Source organism: Mauremys reevesii, linkage group 25 (assembly GCF_016161935.1).
Source record: "Mauremys reevesii isolate NIE-2019 linkage group 25, ASM1616193v1, whole genome shotgun sequence".
NCBI classification, from domain to species: Eukaryota; Metazoa; Chordata; order Testudines; family Geoemydidae; genus Mauremys; species Mauremys reevesii.
Genome location: NC_052647.1, coordinates 1024386 through 1041746, shown reverse-complemented (window position 1 = coordinate 1041746; position 17361 = coordinate 1024386). Strand labels below are relative to the sequence as shown.

At 48.4% G+C, this 17361-nt stretch overlaps 1 protein-coding gene across 1 annotated transcript in view; it reads left to right on the top strand.

The window, feature by feature from the left end:
- Window positions 1–555: 555 nt before the first annotated feature.
- Window positions 556–17361, top strand: part of SLC48A1 (solute carrier family 48 member 1) — a 35703-nt gene continuing 18897 nt past the window's right edge. The window contains exons 1-2 of the mRNA XM_039514679.1: window positions 556–627; window positions 10641–10941. Coding sequence (XP_039370613.1) covers window positions 556–627; window positions 10641–10941 — 373 coding nt within the window. The remainder of the gene's footprint in view (window positions 628–10640; window positions 10942–17361) is intronic.

Here is a 17361-nt window from a genome sequence, read left to right as displayed (position 1 = left end):
CTTGAAATTAGAAGAAGGTTTCTAAACATCAGTGGAGTGCAATACTGGAACAGACTACCGAGGGAAACAGTGGGGTCGAATGACCTCCATGACTTTAAGATTAAGCTAGATAAGTTTATGGAGGGGATGGTATGATAGGATAACGGGCTTAGTCAATAGGTCAATTAAGTGCCACACTGGTAAATAGTACAATGGGTCAATGGTATGATATAACCTTTTCCAGAGGGTTTGGCTGGAGAGTCTTGCCCGCATGCTCGGGGTTCAGCTGACCGCCATATTTGGGGTCGGGAAGGAATTTTCCTCCAGGGAAGATTGGCAATGGCCCTGGAGGTTTTTCGCCTTCCTCCGAAGCATGGGGCAGGGGTCGCTTGCTAAGGAGTGGGTGGATCGGCTTATGTGGCCTGCATCTTGCAGGAGGTCAGACTAGATGATCATAATGGTCCCTTCTGATCTTGAATTCTATGATTCTATGATTCTATGAGCAAGTGAAGATATCACCCGACTTGACGCCAATCCAAAAGATCGAGGCAGCCAACATGATTAATCACAATCAAGATGTGTTCTCTACAAAAACCGGGGCGGACGACTGAGACCTATCACCATATCCGCATGATCCCTGGAGCCAAGGTAACACTGAGACCCTACCGAATCCCAGCAGCCAAAAGAGAAGAAATCAAGGCCGAAGTAAAGAAAATGTTAGAATTAGGCGTTATTGAAGAATCCTACAGTCAGTGGTGCAGTCCAATCGTTCTAGTGCCCAAACCTGATGGTACCATGAGATTCTGTAATGACTTTCGCCGACTGAATGAAGTATCCCAATTTGATGCATACCCCATACCACGCATCGACGAACTGGTTGACCGACTGGGTAGTGCCCAATTCTTGACTACACTGGATCTGACAAAAGGATATTGGCAGATTCCCCTGACCAAAGAAGCTAAAGAAAAGACAGTGTTCTCCACCCCAGACGGGCTATTCCAGTACACTTTTGGGTTACATGGGGCCCCAGCCACATTCCAGCGCCTCATGGATAAGCTGCTGCGCCCCCATACTAGTTATGCAGCTGCATACCTAGATGATGTCATCATCCATACGCCAGACTGGGGAACCCACTTGGAGAAAGTTGAGGCAGTGCTATGCACCTTAAGGCGGGCTGGCCTCACCGCTAATCCTGCTAAGTGTGCCATAGGACTAGCAGAGGCTAGGTACCTGGGATATATTGTAGGAAGAGGTATAGTGAAGCCCCAAACTAATAAACTAGAAGCGATTCAAAACTGGCCCCGGCTGACCCGAAAGAAGCAGGTCCGTGCATTCCTAGGCGTGGTAGGCTACTACCGACGGTTTATTCCCCACTTCACCAGTAGGGCAAGTCCTCTAACGGATCTGGTGAAGGCTTGAGGTCCAGACATGGTGAAGTGGACCGACGCTGCAGAAGGGGCGTTTGTAGACCTTCGGACAGCCCTCTGTAATGACCCCGTACTCATAGCCCCGGACTTTACCAAGGAATTTATTTTACAGACAGATGCCTCTGAGGTGGGGTTGGGGGCAGTTCTGTCCCAAATGATTGGAGATGAAGAACACCCGATTCTCTACCTAAGCAGAAAGCTGCTCCCACGAGAATGGAAGTATGCAGTAGTCAAGAGAGAATGCCTTGCTGCCAAATGGGCCATGGAGACGCTGCGTTATTACCTCTTGGGCCGGCGATTTACTCTTGTGACGGACCACGCACCCCTCCAGTGGATGCAGAGAAATAAAGAAAAGAATGCAAGGGTCACCAGGTGGTTCTTATCCCTCCAACCATTCCAGTTCCGCATAGGGCTGGATGCCACCATGGCAACGCTGATGGTCTTTCACGAGCACACTGCCTGGCATCCCAAGTTGCCCAACCCTATGGTATTGAGCAGAGGGGGGATATGTGATGGAGCAAGGCCGGAAGGCTACAGGAAAGTACTGAGGAGCAGGTATGTTAGCTCCAGGCTAAGCAAATCCCTAGTACCATGGGAACCAAAATGGCAGTTGCTCCAGGCTAATCAAGGCACCTGGGGCCAATTAAGAACTTTCTAGAAGGCACCAGAGAGAGCTACATTGGCTGCAGGTGCTCCAATCAATCAGGACAGGCTAATCAAGGCACCTGGTATAAAAAGGGAAGCTCGCTCCAGTCTGGAGAGGAGGAGCCAGAGGAAAGACGTGTGCATGAGGAGCTGGGAGCAAGAGACACAAGGAACTAAGAACTGAGAGGGGGTACTACTGGAGGATTGAGGAAAACACCATACAATCAAGCAGCATCAGACACCAGGAGGATCCTGTGGTGAGGATAAAGAAGGTGTTTGAAGGAGGCTATGGGGAAGTAGCCCAGGGAGCTGTAGTGGTCAAGCAGCAGTAAAAAGTAGCACTATAGAGACTGCTGCAATTCATAGGGCCCTGGGCTGGAACCCGGAGTAGAGGGTGGGCCCGGGTTCCCCCCTAGCCCCACTACTCCTAATCAGACATAGGAGTAGTTGATCCAGACTATGGGTTTCATCCAAGGGGAAAACCACTGAGGGGAAGAAATCCGCCAATAAGCGCAGGACCTACTAGAGGAGAGGAGGAACTTTGCCACAATATATATATATATATATATATCTCAGAGATGGAAGGGACCCTAAAAGGTCATGGAGTCCAGCCCCCTGCCATCACTAGCAGGACCAAGTACTGATTTTGCCCCAGATCTCTAAGTGGCCCCTACAAAGACTGAACTCACAACCTTGTGTTTAGCAGGCCAATACAAAAAATCACTGAGCTATCCCTCCCCCCAGATAGATAGCAAATATAATCTTTTGTCTGGTGAAAAAAATTTCCCTGGAAGCTGACCTCCCAATTTACATTAATTCTTATGGGGAAATTGGATTCGCTTAACATCATTTTGCTTAAAGTAGCATTTTTCAGGAACATAACTACAACATTAAGCGAGTTATTGTAACTCAATTTAAAAAAATCATGCTTAATCAGTTTTAATTGCACTGCTAAACAATAGAATACCAATTGAAATTTATTATAAAAATTTTGGATGTTTTTTATACATATTCAAATATGTTTGTGTTCCATGTTACTAAAATAAAGTATTTTTATTATAAATATTTGCACTGTAAAAGACTAAAAAAGAAATAGTATTTTTCAATTCACCTAATACAAGTACTTTAGTGCAATCTCTTTATCGTGGAAATGCAGCTTACAAATGTAGAATTTTTTGCTACATAACTGCACTCAAACTACGTAAAATTTAGTACCTAAAGTCCACTAAGTCCTACTTCTTGTTCAGCCAATCACTTAGACAAACAAGTTTATTTACAATTACTGGAGATAATGCTGCCCGCTTTTTATTTACAATGTCACCTCAAAGTAAGAACAGGTGTTTGCATGGCACTTTTATAGCTGGCGTTGCAAGGTATTTATGTAACAGTTACAAATGTTTAGTGTATGCCCCTTCATGCTTCAGAGTTTTAGTGTGTCTGCCCTTTCTTTTTATAGTATTGTCCCCTCTCTGAGAAGCATTTCCAGCTGGGAGCATGGCAACAGGGAACTCCATGCTGTTTCTTTGCTAAGATATAGATTTTTCACACATGTCCCTTTTCCTGCCAAAGAATGACCATTGGCCTTGTTTACATCTGGCTGGGGGGTCAGCTTGCCCTTTGTCTCTGAGGAACTGGTTTGGTCACTCCCGAGGCTTGGAACATGTGTTAGTAACACCATACAGTGGAAACTTATAACTTTCCATACACAGTTATATTTTACCAGGACAATAATGACCAGAAATTGAGTTTTTAAATGATACCTCACAAGGCATACTTGTACAAAGATTATCACAACAGTGGACACAGGAATATTCTGTCACAGGGATGACTTGCCAATGCCATGTGTTAGTGCTACAGCATGATAGTGTGGCAGCAGGGAATGGCTCTCAGTGAGATGTATAAGAACTGGCAATGGTGGCGCAGAGGCAAAGAGTCTCCAATCACTGGGACACCTTAGCAGGGTTCAGACAAGGTTGGACATTTGGATGGATGACATGAATATCCATTTAAAACAGTCAATATTGAAATAAATAAGAGCTTTGCCAGAGGTAGAAACCTCCTGCTTCAGGGCATGAGTAGACTGGTAGCTAATGGGGACTGGGAAGGAACTTTGCCAGAACATAAGAACTGCCATACTGGGTCAGACCAATGGTCCATCAAGCCCAGCATCCTGTTTTCCAACAGTGTCCAGTGCCAGATGCTTCAGAAGGGAATGAACAGAACAGGGCAATAATCGAGTGATCCATCCCATTGCCCACTAGCTTCTGGCAGTCAGAGGTTTAGGGACTTTTGAGCATGGGTGGCACGTATAAGAGGCTTGGGGAGGCTAAGCCTCCCCCAAAAAGGCTGGCCATGCAGGGGGCAAGAAATACTGGATGCAGGTGCAGGTCACCTCCGGCCTGCCACTTTGGAACGCCGCCACTGGAAGCTCCCTAGAAGCAGAGGGACCCTGGCACCTGGACTGTTGCCCTGCCTGTGCTCCCCCCCAAGACCCTGCCCTCTTTCCCTGAGTCCCTCCTCCATAAGTGCTGGAACTAGGGATGCTGGGGGTGCAGGATCACCCCCTGGCCTGAAATGGTTTATATTATATACAGGGTTTAGAGTTTGATCCAATGGTTCTCAGCACCCCCACTATACAAATTGTACCAGAACCCCTGCCCCCCTCCGCAGGGTGACCAGATGTCCCGATCAAATAAGGACTGTCCCGATATATAACCCTTTGTCCCGCGTCCTGATCAATGTCTGATTGGGATGCCATTTGTCCCACTATGCAGGAAAGGAGGTGAGTGGGAGGGAGGTGCTGACTCTGTGGGGAAAAATTGCAGCCAAGCTCCCCCCTCCTCCCCCCAGTGTTCTGCATCCCCACTCCCTTCCCCCCCCCCCCCCCAAGCTGGTTGGCAGTGCTTAGCACTTTCCAGGAGGGAGGGTGGAGGAGCAGGGACATGGCATGCTCAGGGGAGGAGGTAGAGAAGAGGCAGGGCAGGGACTTGGGGGAAGGGGTGGAATGGGGGCGGAGTGAGGGCAGCTGCTTGGGCGGGAAGAGGCGGGGGGGTGTGAGCACCAACCCGGCAGAGGGGAAGTCGGCGTCATAGGGGTGACTGGCAGGTGTGGGGATGAAGAGGCAAGCAGCAGGAGAGGAAGGTGAAGAGGCGAGCGGTGGGTGTGGGACTGAGGAGGGATGCAGCAAGCCAGCAGGGGGCTGGGGAATGAGGAAGGGCGCAGTGGAGGGGGGGTGGAGTGGGGAGGGGGCAGGACCTGGGGCAAAGTGGGGGCAGAGCCTGGGAGGAGTGGGGATGGACTGTGGGTGAGGCTGATGGCACCCCAATATGTCCCGATATTTTAGTGTTGTGATCTGGTCACCCTATCTGCCGGCCACTCGCTCCTCTCTGTCCCTCCCCCCCATCACTCTCTCTTAAGGCCATAAAAAAGTGATGGGCCCACGACCCCCTGACTCCCCCTGTTCTGGCATCCCTTAGCTGAGTTGCTCTACCATCAGCTTGCACAGCAGGAGGAGAAGTCCCACAGCTGGGCCAGGCAGGGAGAGGCTGTGCGTGCTGATGCTGGAGCAACTCAGCTAAGTGGTGCCAGGACTGGGGAGGCAGGTGTCAGGGAGCCATGGCCCCATCATTTTTTTCCTGCCTTAGGGGCGAGCAACAGGGGGGGCACAGAGGAGTGAGCGGCGAGGCTGGAGGAGATGCAGGGTTGGAGCAGGAAGAGGTGGAGTGAGGGCGGGGCTTTGGGGGAAGAGGCCAGCAGGGATGTAGAGAGGTGGAGCAAGGGCAGGGCCTGGGGACAGAGTTGGGGGTTGGGGCCAAGGGCACCAGTAGCCCCCACACACACCTTTTAGGGAGCTTCTGGCATTTGCATAAGCCTCCCCAAATGAAAGAGTCCTGCACCACCTATGACCTAGAGCATGGGACTGCATCCCTGACCATCTTGGCTAACAGGCATTAATGGACCTATCCTCCATGGACTTATCTAACTCTTTCTTAACCCAATTGTACTTTCAGCCCTCACAACATCCCCTGGTAATGAAGAAGTACTTCCTTATGTTTGTTTTAATTAATTTCATTGAGTGACCACTTCTTGTTTTATGTGAAGGGGCTAAGAACTGGAGTTGCCAGTTTTGTTTGGATGTATTCCTGGAAATTTCATCTCATGACATAATCTTTAATTAAAGACAATCCTGGAAGGTTGGCAATCCTATTAATAATACTTCCCTATAACTGTCCCTAGGGGCAGTTTATCCCATAACTGTTGTTGCAGTGTTCTCTCACCTTCTCCTGAACCATTTAGCGCCAGCCACTGCCAGAGTCATGATATCAGACTAACTGGATCACTTCTCTGATCCAGTCTGGCAATTCTTCTGGTCCATTATTCCTGTGAATGAACCTTTCACAGCAGCCAGGTTTCAAGCCCCTGATTTAGTAAAAATGTCTTAGACTGTAAGTAGGGCAGGGTCTCCTGTCTTCCTGTGTGTTTGTATAGTGCCTGGCACAAATCATTATTATTATTAATATAATAATAACAATAAATAATAGCATAAAAGTCAGAAAGATGTTTCTGTTTGTATCCAGTATAGTAACCATAGGAGGATGCTGCCACCTAGAGCTGAAATTTGTTCATGGTTATAGACAGGGACACACAGATGCACCAAAAACCCTGTATCAACCATAGAATATCAGGGTTGGAAGGGACCTCAGGAGGTCATCTAGTCCAACCCCCTGCTCGAAGCAGGACCAATCCCCAGCTAAATCATCCCAGCCAGGGCTTTGTCAAGCCTGACCTTAAAAACCTCTAAGGAAGGGAATTCCACCACCTCCCTAGATAACCCATTCCAGTGCTTCACCACCCTCTTAGTGAAAAAGTTTTTCCCCCAAGATCCAACCTAAACCTCCCCCAATGCAACTTGAGACCATTGCTCCTTGTTCTGTCATCTGGTACCACTGAGAACAGTCTAGATCCATCCTCTTTGGAACCCCCTTTCAGGTAGTTGAAGGCTGCTATCAAATCCCTCCTCATTCTTCTCTTCTGCAGACTAAACAATCCCAGTTCCCTCAGCCTCTCCTCATAAGTCATGTGCTCCAGCCCCCTAATCATTTTTGTTGCCCTCTGCTGGACTCTTTCCAATTTTTCCACATCCTTCTTGTAGTGTGGGGCCCAGTGAATTGTAGGTAGCAGGTATCAATTTTGGGGGTCTGTAAACATCATTTTGGCAAATGGAGCAAAATTTGGAATTTAAGGAAAAAATCTGAATTTTTGAGAAAGGCAAAAATAACTAATTCTTGAGCTTCAGACAGAGTGCCCACCCTATACTGCCCCTAAGGATCCCCATGGGCAGTAGGCAACCCTTGGGAAGTTGTTCCAATAGTTAATTACCTCAGGTAACCTCAAACAATGTTAGCGTATCTGGAATGTACCATTATCACCCACTTACAGCAGAGAGAGCTGTCTGTTTGCACCAGGGGAAACTCTCCCCAGCCACCGGCTACGGGCAACACAGTTGCAGGAGTAACACTAGATATAGATCCTACCCTCTGCTTTGTAAAGTGCTGAGATGAATGGCTGCAAGGTGCTAGATAACATCTTTTATGAATTATAATATTAACTATATTATTATTAATTTTCCTAATTGTCCTGTCTCAATTGTTTCTTTCCACTCTCAATCCCAAATTACATTCCCAGCAGTTGTGGTGGGGAGGGTAAATATACAGTTTACCCTAGCTACTCTCTCAGCATAGAAATCTTGTGCAAATATAACCACTACTATCGCCAATTTATCAGGAAAAATCTGACTTTGTGTTACACGTTTCACATGTGGTCATATGTTGCAGACATGATCAAGTATATGTGTGATGGTGTCTCATGTACATTGTGCCCATGACTATGTTGCATACATGTTGCAGACATGATTGTCACCTGTAATGTTTGTCATGTATTTTGCACATGTGACTATGTGGCATACATGTTGAATGTGAGGCTGTGTTGTATGTATGTTGCATATATCACTATGTCCAATGTATGTTGCATGTGAGATCGTGTGTCGTATGCATATTGCACATGTATCCATATGTTGCACATGTTGCATGACTGCCATGTGTGACTGTTGCATACACAACCCTGTGTCACACACACAACTAGGTGCAGCAGGGATGCTACACCTGTGACTGTGTGTTGCACATGGTCATGTGTGCAGCATGCATGTTGCATGTGTGAATGTGCATTGAGTACATGTGTGCATATAGTGTGTTGTGTGCATGTGTGACTGCATTAAATGTCTTTTGATTGTGTGTTATATGTCTAAGGCTTTTATGATGCCATGCTGCATGTATGCTACACATTATGTATTGTTTGTAATGTTCTTGTAGCCATGTAGGTTCCAGGGTATGAAAGACAAAAGGTGGGTGAGGCGATATCTTTTATTGGACCACCTTCTGCTGGGGGAAGAGACAAGCTTCGCAGAGCCCCAGCCCTAAAAAAGAATTCTGTGAAGCTGGAAGTTTGTCCCTTCCACCCAGGGTAGGTGGTCCAATAGAAGACACAGCTCCCATGTGCCATCTGTCACACATCACCCATATGTTGCACACAGATTGTTTGTATGACTGTGTCGCATATGTAGTAGGAAGATGTCCTGAAACATAAGGCCTTGTATCAGAGGCCTGATATGAGGCCTAAGTCCTGGGCTAAAGTAGTGGTCAAAGCTTTGCTGATATCAAGCAAAATCAGGCTGTGAGATAGAGACAGGCGCTGCTCACAGAATCTGGCAAGAACAGGGCTGATATTGCAAAAACACACATTCCTAAGAGGGAGGGTTACCAAATAGCAACTGTGAAAACACGGGACAGGGAGTAGGAGGTAATAGGTGCTGTGGCAGAGCTCTGACCTTGCTCCTGTGGGTCCTGCGCTTCTAGGTGGTTTATGCTTAGCCTCAGTGGCTTACTGTGACCCTCCACGTAGCCCTTCTCTCTCTAGGGCTAGGGTTACAGTCTACTGAGCCCTTTTCATCATAGGCTGCAAGGAGGTTGGTGAGAGAACTCCCACAGTCTCTGTTCAGCCTCCTGTCCTGACAGGGACCTGACTTCCCCTTCCAGGAGCTGTTCCTGTAGTGGTGGGTTGGGGGGAACCCAGGCCTGCCCTCTACTCTGGGTTCCAGCCCAGGGACCCTAATGGTAGCAGTTGTTGGCAGCCAACCTTCACTGCCAGAGTTGCTACATTTCCCTGGGCCACTTCCCCACAGCTCTCCTACTTCTCCCTTCTTCACCCTTACCTTAGGGCTCCTTTAACAATGTTTTAGGGTGTCTTCAGTAACCAGCCCTTCAGCCACACTTCCTCTTCCCTGACTCCCTGCCTGATTGGAGTGAGCCCTTTTTATAGTAACAGCAGGGCCTTACTCAGAGTCAGGTGGTCACATTAACTGAATGGCCTCACCTGACTCTTTACAGGTTAATTAGAGTCAGGTGTTCTCATTAGCCTGGAGCAGCTGCTCTGGTCAGTCAGGGAACAGAAAACTGTTAATCCAGTGGCCAGTATATCTGCCTTCTGCTATTCTGCTGTATCCAACTGGCTTGGGTCTATCACAATGCCTATATAAGAAAAAGTCCCAAAAAACGGGACTGTCCCTTTAAAAACTGGACATCTGGTCACCCTACTAAGGGGTGCTAAGCACAGAGCACTCACGCAAACACATTCCAGAAGACTGGTACCAGAACACCTTGATACCAACACATTCCCTAAAGAGAAAAGGAACATGCTGACCCATCCCAAAGATAAGGTCATGATGACAGTGTGATGGATAGAGATGTACAAGGGGATGGGTGGTAACTGGTTACGTCAGAGGGTGTCATCTAACTAACTATTTCAGAGGGGCAATACCTAACTTGTTTGCATTTATGTATAAAATGGAATATCAGAGGGAGTGTCTTTGGCCAGCTGAGGGGGAAATGGAAAGTCCCGCCATTCACTGAGCCGTGTCCATTGTCACAGGCATCCATGTCTTAGTATCCTCATAGAGTCTACGAGGTGCTATTACCTTGCTTCGTCAACAGTAAACCTGTCCGGGCACTTCTGCACATTAATGGATCTTGTGGTAATTGGGCAATTCACTTGAGGTCTGCTGTGCCAGCTATCTGAGCAGAGCTGGGACAGCACATAGGGAGAACACACACATGTAGCCAAACATCTGATGACAGCACACATTTTTCATGTGTTGCATGATTATTCATGAATACATTCTGCACCCATATCTATATGCTGCATATGTTGCATGAGTGTCCATGGGCACAGACTGTACCCATGTCTGCGCTGCACGTGTGTTACATGGGTGTCCGTGGGCACAGACCGTACCTGTGTCCGCGCTGCACGTGTTACATGGGTGTCCGTGGGCACAGACCAGACCCGTGTCTGCGCTGCACGCGTGTTACATGAGTGTCTGTGAGCACAGACCAGACCCGTGTCCGCGCTGCACGCGTGTTACATGAGTGTCTGTGAGCACAGACCAGACCCGTGTCTGCGCTGCACGCGTGTTACATGGGTGTGAGCACAGACCAGACCCGTGTCTGCGCTGCACGCGTGTTACATGGGTGTCCGTAGGCACAGACCAGACCCGTGTCCGCATATGCGAGCCGCGCCCCCGAGCCCGGCTCGCTCCCCCCGGCCGCCAGGGGCGCTGCGGCGGCTCCGGGCGGAGTGGCGGGGCGGGGCGGGGCCGGACGCTGGGTGAGGCGGGGCGGCCCGCACAGGCCGGGCTCTCTCAGGGCGGTGAGCCGGGCGCTCGGGCTCCGTCTGGCCTACGCGGCGGCAGGCGCCCTCATGGGCCTCTCGGCCTTCCTCACCTGGAGCCTGGCGCCGGCCTTCCGCCAGCCCGCCACGGCTGCCGCGGGGGGGCTCTCCGGTACGGGGGGTTCCGCTGCGGGGGACCGGGCGCGTGGGGGGGGGGCGGTCTCCGGTACGGGGGGTTCCGCTGCGGGCGGGGCTCTCCGGTACGGGGGGTTCCGCTGCGGGGGACCGGGCGCGTGGGGGCGGTCTCCGGTACGGGGTTCCGCTGCGGGGGCTCTCCGGTACGGGGACCGGGTGCGTGGGGGCTCTCCGGTACGGGGAGGGTTCCGCTGCGGAGGGCCGGGCGCGTGGGGCGGTCTCCGGTACGGGGTTCCGCTGCGGGGCTCTGCGGTACGGGGGGTTCCGCTGCGGGGGACCGGGCGCGTGGGGGGGGGCGGTCTCCGGTACGGGGGGTTCCGCTGCGGGGGACCGGGCGCGTGGGGGGGGCGGTCTCCGGTACAGGGGGTTCCGCTGCGGGGGCTCTGCGGTACGGGGTTCCGCTGCGGGGACCGGGCGCGTGGGGCGGTCTCCGGTACGGGGTTCCGCTGCGGGGACCGGGCGCGTGGGGCGGTCTCCGGTACAGGGGGTTCCGCTGCGGGGGGCCGGGCGCGTGGGGGGGGGGTGCTGGCATGGAGTGTGGGGGCTCTCTGATACGGGACTAGTATGTGGGGCACGAGGGGGCGCAGTGGTATATGGGGGCTGGGCACAGGTAATGAGGGGCTGTCCAGTATGGGAGGTTATAGTGGATCCCTCTAGTATGGGGGGCTGGCACAGCCATGGGTGGGCATCTGTGGTATCTGGGAGGGGCAGGTGTAGGCATGAAGAGCATTTTCCAATACCTAGGAAGCAGGGGGGCTCCCTGGTATTGGTGGGGTCCTCATGCAGCTGGGCTCCAGGCATACTGTGGTCTTTCCAATTGGGGGGTGGGGGGGCGAGGGGTTCCAATACTGGGGACACAGTACAGGCAGTTGCTAGGGCTTTGTTCTCTGGGATGGGACCTGCAGAGTTTATGGGGGGTCTGGCCTGTAGCTACTGCCCAGGCCTGCGTGTCTGTTAGGTTGTGTGTGTGGGACACAGCTCCCTATGGTCAGGGGCCTTGCATGTTGCACTGCTGGGATCCTGTGCTGAGAGATCTGTTAGCCCAACTGTGCTGGGGGTTATACTGTATGTACCCACCCACCTGGCTGGGGACGACTAGGTGCACCTCACTGCCTGGCAGGGGATAGGATGGATTCAGGCAGGTCCCCAAAGTGCTTTCATGAGCTAGTAACTCTTTCTCAGTGACCTGGAGCAGTTTCTGTTCTTGTGTTTTGGGCTGGCTGCTCTTTGTTGTGGTTTATTTTATTCATCATCTGTGAGGCTTCCTCATGGAGTTTGGCATTTATTTAGTTTGCAGCAGATGAGGCTAAGTATAGCCCACTGCCACTCCCCTCTAACCAGGGCTCAGCTTCCAGTATTTTCAAGACTGTTCCTGTCAAGATGGAGGGTTGTATGATGGGATTTATGCTCCACCAAGTTTGCTGTAAACGTGGCTGTCCTCTGCTCCACTTCATTCAGCCCTCATACTGCTGGGAAGATACTAATGCTGCCCCTTTAGAGGAGATTTGGAGTCCCTGCAGATGTATACAGGTTATCGGAATAGCCTGTTCTGATACTTGTGGGACTAGAGTTATAGAAAGCTTTTGGTTTTTGCTCACGTAGGTAATATATTTACAGCTGCCACTCTCAAGATTGTTAGGGTTTCATAATTACAAGGCAGTTTTAATAAGCTGCTCATGTTATGGTAGATGGGAGTGGGATCTTAAGTGGTGTAATTCTGCTTTTGGGTGTGTTCATTTGTCTGTGGGAGGATTCATAGATTTGAAGGCCAGAAAGGACCATTATTTTCTAGTCTGACCTCTAGCATAACACAGGCTGTGTAACTTCACTAGTAATTCCTCCATCAAACCCATAACTTTTGGGTGAGCTAGAGTAAATTTTATAAAAATGCCTGGTTTTGATTTAAAGACTTCAGGTGATGGTGAATCCACCAGGCCTCAAGGTATGCTGTTCCAGTGGTTAATTCCCCTCACTGCTAAAAAGGTATGCCGTTATTTCTAGTGTGAATTTTTGTAGCTTCAGTTCCTATTCTGGAACTCATTATAGTGGGGTTTTTTGTTGTTTTTTTTGCTAGACTGGAGAGTCTAATCAATCGGATCAGAAATGTCTTCCCATGTACGTATTTTTAGCTGTTGGTCAAATCACCTCAAGATCAGCAAGTGGCACCATGTAAGAGGGAGACAGTAGAAATAAATGGAGTTCTTAAACAGCAAACAGTCTACTTTATATATAGTCAGGGCAACAGAGATACTTCTAAGGATTTTGTGGGAATGATAAGCTGCTCATGTTATGGTAGATGGGAGTGGGATCTTAAGTGGTGTAATTCTGCTTTTGGGTGTGTTCATTTGTCTGTGGGAGGATTCATAGATTTGAAGGCCAGAAAGGACCATTATTTTCTAGTCTGACCTCTAGCATGTCTCTAGGTGTCTGAACCTTAATGTTGCCATTGCTAACTCTTTAAAAGTGTGTCAGAGCATTATCTGTAGCTGGTAGTAATCAAAGGCAGTAAGTAGGTCAGTGATTTCTGCAAGACTTCTGAGAGAGTGGGGAAGCCCTTATGGCAGGGGTTCTCAAACTGGGAGTCGGGATCCCTCGGGGGTTATGAGGTCATTACGTGGGGGGTCATGAGCTGTCAACCTCCACCCCAAACCCTGCTTGCCTCCAGTATTTATAATGGTGTTAAATATATTAAAAAGTGTGTTTAATTTATTGGGGGGAGGTCACACTCTGAGGCTGGCTGTGTGAAAGGGGCCAGCAGTTAAAAATTTGAGACCCACTGCCTTATGGTTTCAGTGTGCTAGTCAAGAGTGGGAGAGGTATGGAAACTTCATCACAGTCTACATTAAGGACTGTTAAAATTCACCAGTTATATCACACAGGTTGCCAGCTGAGCCAAAGTGGGCTGCACTTTTTGTTAAGTGAACAGCCAGGAAAGGTTATTGGGATCATGAGTGTCTCAACTGGGGCTGAGAAAAGGATGTGGGGAGGGAGGGAGGAATAAGTTTGGCCTGTGAGGTAGAGTAGGGTAATGGAGAGGCTACATGGTGGTCTCATTGAAAGTTCTGATCACCTATACAAAAACTGAAGAGTTGCAGCAGATGTATAGGGAGTCCCTCCCTGAATTTTTGCACATGAACCTTTAAAACTTTACCTGGTAGGATTCTGAATTTTCTTTAGTGGTGTCCCTTGAAATCAGGATTTTTAAAGGACTATAAGTGAGACGTATAACGCACTGTTAATGTCTGATCCAAGTTGAAATTTGCTATTTAAAGTGGTGGTGTCAGGTTTACGTTAACTTCTTACCAAATGTGAAAACTCAGTAAACGAATAATTTAAGTAAAAAAATAACTTAATTCTTCCCACTTCCTGAACCTCACTGCTAACAGTGCTGATTTTTCTCTTGTGTAGCACATCAGTCCCTAGAATGTTGTTGCAGCAGCTCCTAGCTGTCTCCTACCAGTGCTGCTGTTTTCTCTGTGAAAGGCTGAGGGTGGATTGCATATCTAGTTTATGTCTGTGGGGGTTTTTTTGGTTGTTGTTTTTTTTGTAAATGAGGATTGGAGGCATTTTTTACCACTCAGACTCCAGGCACACTTTTTATGAACAGTCTCAATTCAATATCTGATTAGGCTAGCCCAGGTATAGACAACTTATGGCACACGTGCCAAAGGTGGCACATGAGCTGATTTTCAGTGGCACTCGCATTGCCCAGGTCCTAGCCACCGGTCCAGGGGGCTCTGCATTTTAATTTAATTTTAAATGAAGCTTCTTAAACATTTTAAAAACCTTATTTACACTATATACAACAATAGTTTAGTTATATATTATAGACCAGGGGAGGCAACCTATGGCATGGGTGCCAAAGGCAGCACACGAGCTGATTTTAGTCGCACTCACACTGCCTGGGTCCTGGCTCTGAGTCTGGGGGGCTCTGCATTTTAATTTAATTTTAAACGAAGCTTCTTAAACGTTTTTAAAGCCTTATTTACTTTACAAACAACAGTAGTTTAGTTATATATTATAGACTTATAGAAAGAGACCTTCTAAAAATGTTAACGTGTATTACCGGCACACAAAACCTTAAATTAGAGTTAATAAATGAAGATTCGGCACACCACTTCTGAAAGGTTGCCAATCCCTGGGCTAGCCCAAAATATGGCATTTTGGGGTGGGGTAGGGGGATGTAATAAAAGGCTGGGATTTTAAACCTTTTATGGCTGCTGTGGTAAACCCAATATTCTGGCTAGTCTTTTCATTGAAAATCTATTCTGTTAGTTCTAGGCTGCGTGTAAGGTACTGGTGAGTCCAGAATGGCTGCTGTCTGCCTGCACAATCACTGTGTTTTATGAACAACTTAAATCTTAAGTTCTCATTTTGTAATGTTATCTATCACACTCACAAAATAAAACTGAATAATTGAAACATGGAATTTAAACTACAAAAAGTCTAGTCTTTCACATTTTCACAGTTTAAAAACAGTGTCCAGAGCAATGTGTTCAGAGTATAGTTTGCAGGATGAACAGTGTTCAACAAACCTGTTCTGATTTGAGAGCTCTGTGCTCTTGGTTGTTGGTTTGACAGCTATCAGCATTCAGGGACTATAAAACCCTTAATTGTGGACCATGGATTACTGTCTCAAAATGGCAAGGAAGAATTGAAAGCATCCCTGAGTTTGTTAAAAGTTTTGGATTGGCAGCTTATGTTTTATCAGCTGTTCACTGGAAGCTTTCACAGTTTTAGTCACCACAGGAACTGAAGGTGACTAAAAGACGACTTTTTATACTAAAAAACAACCCCCAAAAATCGGGGGTCATCTTATACGCCGGGTATAAACAGGGGGCAGCCCAGAGCCCTCTGATTCCCAGCCGCGGCTGGGATTTAAAAGGCTCTGTGCTCCCCGCCGCAGCGGGCAGCCCAGAGCCCTCTGACTCCCGGCCGCGGCTGGGATTTAAAAGGCTCTGGGCTCCCCGCCGCAGCGGGCAGCCCAGAGCCCTCTGATTCCCGGCCGCGGCTGGGATTTAAAAGGCTCTGGGCTCCCCGCCGCAGCGGGCAGCCCAGAGCCCTCTGACTCCCGGCTGCGGCTGGGATTTAAAAGGCTCTGGGCTCCCCGCCGCAGAGGGCAGCCCAGAGCCCTCTGATTCCCGGCCGCGGCTGGGATTTAAAAGGCTCTGGGCTCCCCCCCTGGAAGGGGGGGTAGTCTTATACGGCGAGTATAGGCCAAAACCTATGTTTTAACTGTAAAATTGGGGTCGTCTTATACGCCCAGTCGTCTTATACGCCGGAAAATACGGTATATTACTCTCTCTATACAGTTATTTTCAGAGTAGAACTGCATGTTTAAAAGTATATGGATCTCTCATGTATTCTGCTTGAACTCTGAACTTGTGATGCCCTGTCCAGTGCAGCAGCAAGTCATGGAGCTTCTGAGACACAGGATACAGATATTCCTATTTGCCAATAGTCCGTTCCTTCCCAACTGACTTTTCCTCTGTGTGCCCTACTCATACTGCACACTGAGAGCTTTTGTTCCTTGCTGATTGGAGAATCAGACAGAGATGCCACCTACCTGCCCTATTCTCCTGGTTCTATAGAACTGTTTGGCATACAATAAATACAAAAGAGGTTAAAGAAAAACCTATTTTCTACTGCCTGCACACATAGTCCTCCCACTTTGCAATGGGGTTTCCAGAGCCTGCTTCTTGACTGGGTATTAGTGTGAAAGGCAAAAACAATATCAAAGCCATTCCAAACTGTGGGTCTGAGGTTGTCTAGATTGGCATTTGCGGTTCTATTATAACTCTGCTTTGCATCACAGTGCAGACTGCATTCCAGGAATATTGTGAATCTTCAGTTAGTGAAGTTGTTCACTACTCCACTCTTAAGAGGATCCCACTATATTTAGGCAGTGGTGGCCCCTTAAGTCTCAAATAAACAGTGCTTTAGTTTAATTTTTGTCTCTGGGATACTTCATTAAATAGATTAGTCTGTTTTTATCTTAACTCATTAATTAGTAATTGTTTCCATTGAGAAGAGGTGGAAGGAGAGGAATTGGGCAAGCTTTTGAAAAGTTCCCTAACTTTAGAAATTTCACAATAAGCTGGTGAGGAAAGTAGGTGCCTTTTTGTGACTTTCCATATTTTTAACAGGATATTAAATACCAAATGACTGCTGGCTAGTTAATGTTTGTGACAGCCCACAAAGGCTGGGAGGCATAGTGTTTGTGCTGGTGCAACCCATGCTGCTGTGAAAATGCAGAACAGCCCGTGCTTCGGATCAGAATATGCTGGCTCTTGGCACAAACTTTCTTTTAACTGAAATGTATCTGTTGCATTCACAAGCTTCAAAAACTCATCCAGGCACCTGAATGAGAGTTGTAGGTCTGGTATTGTGTATGTGG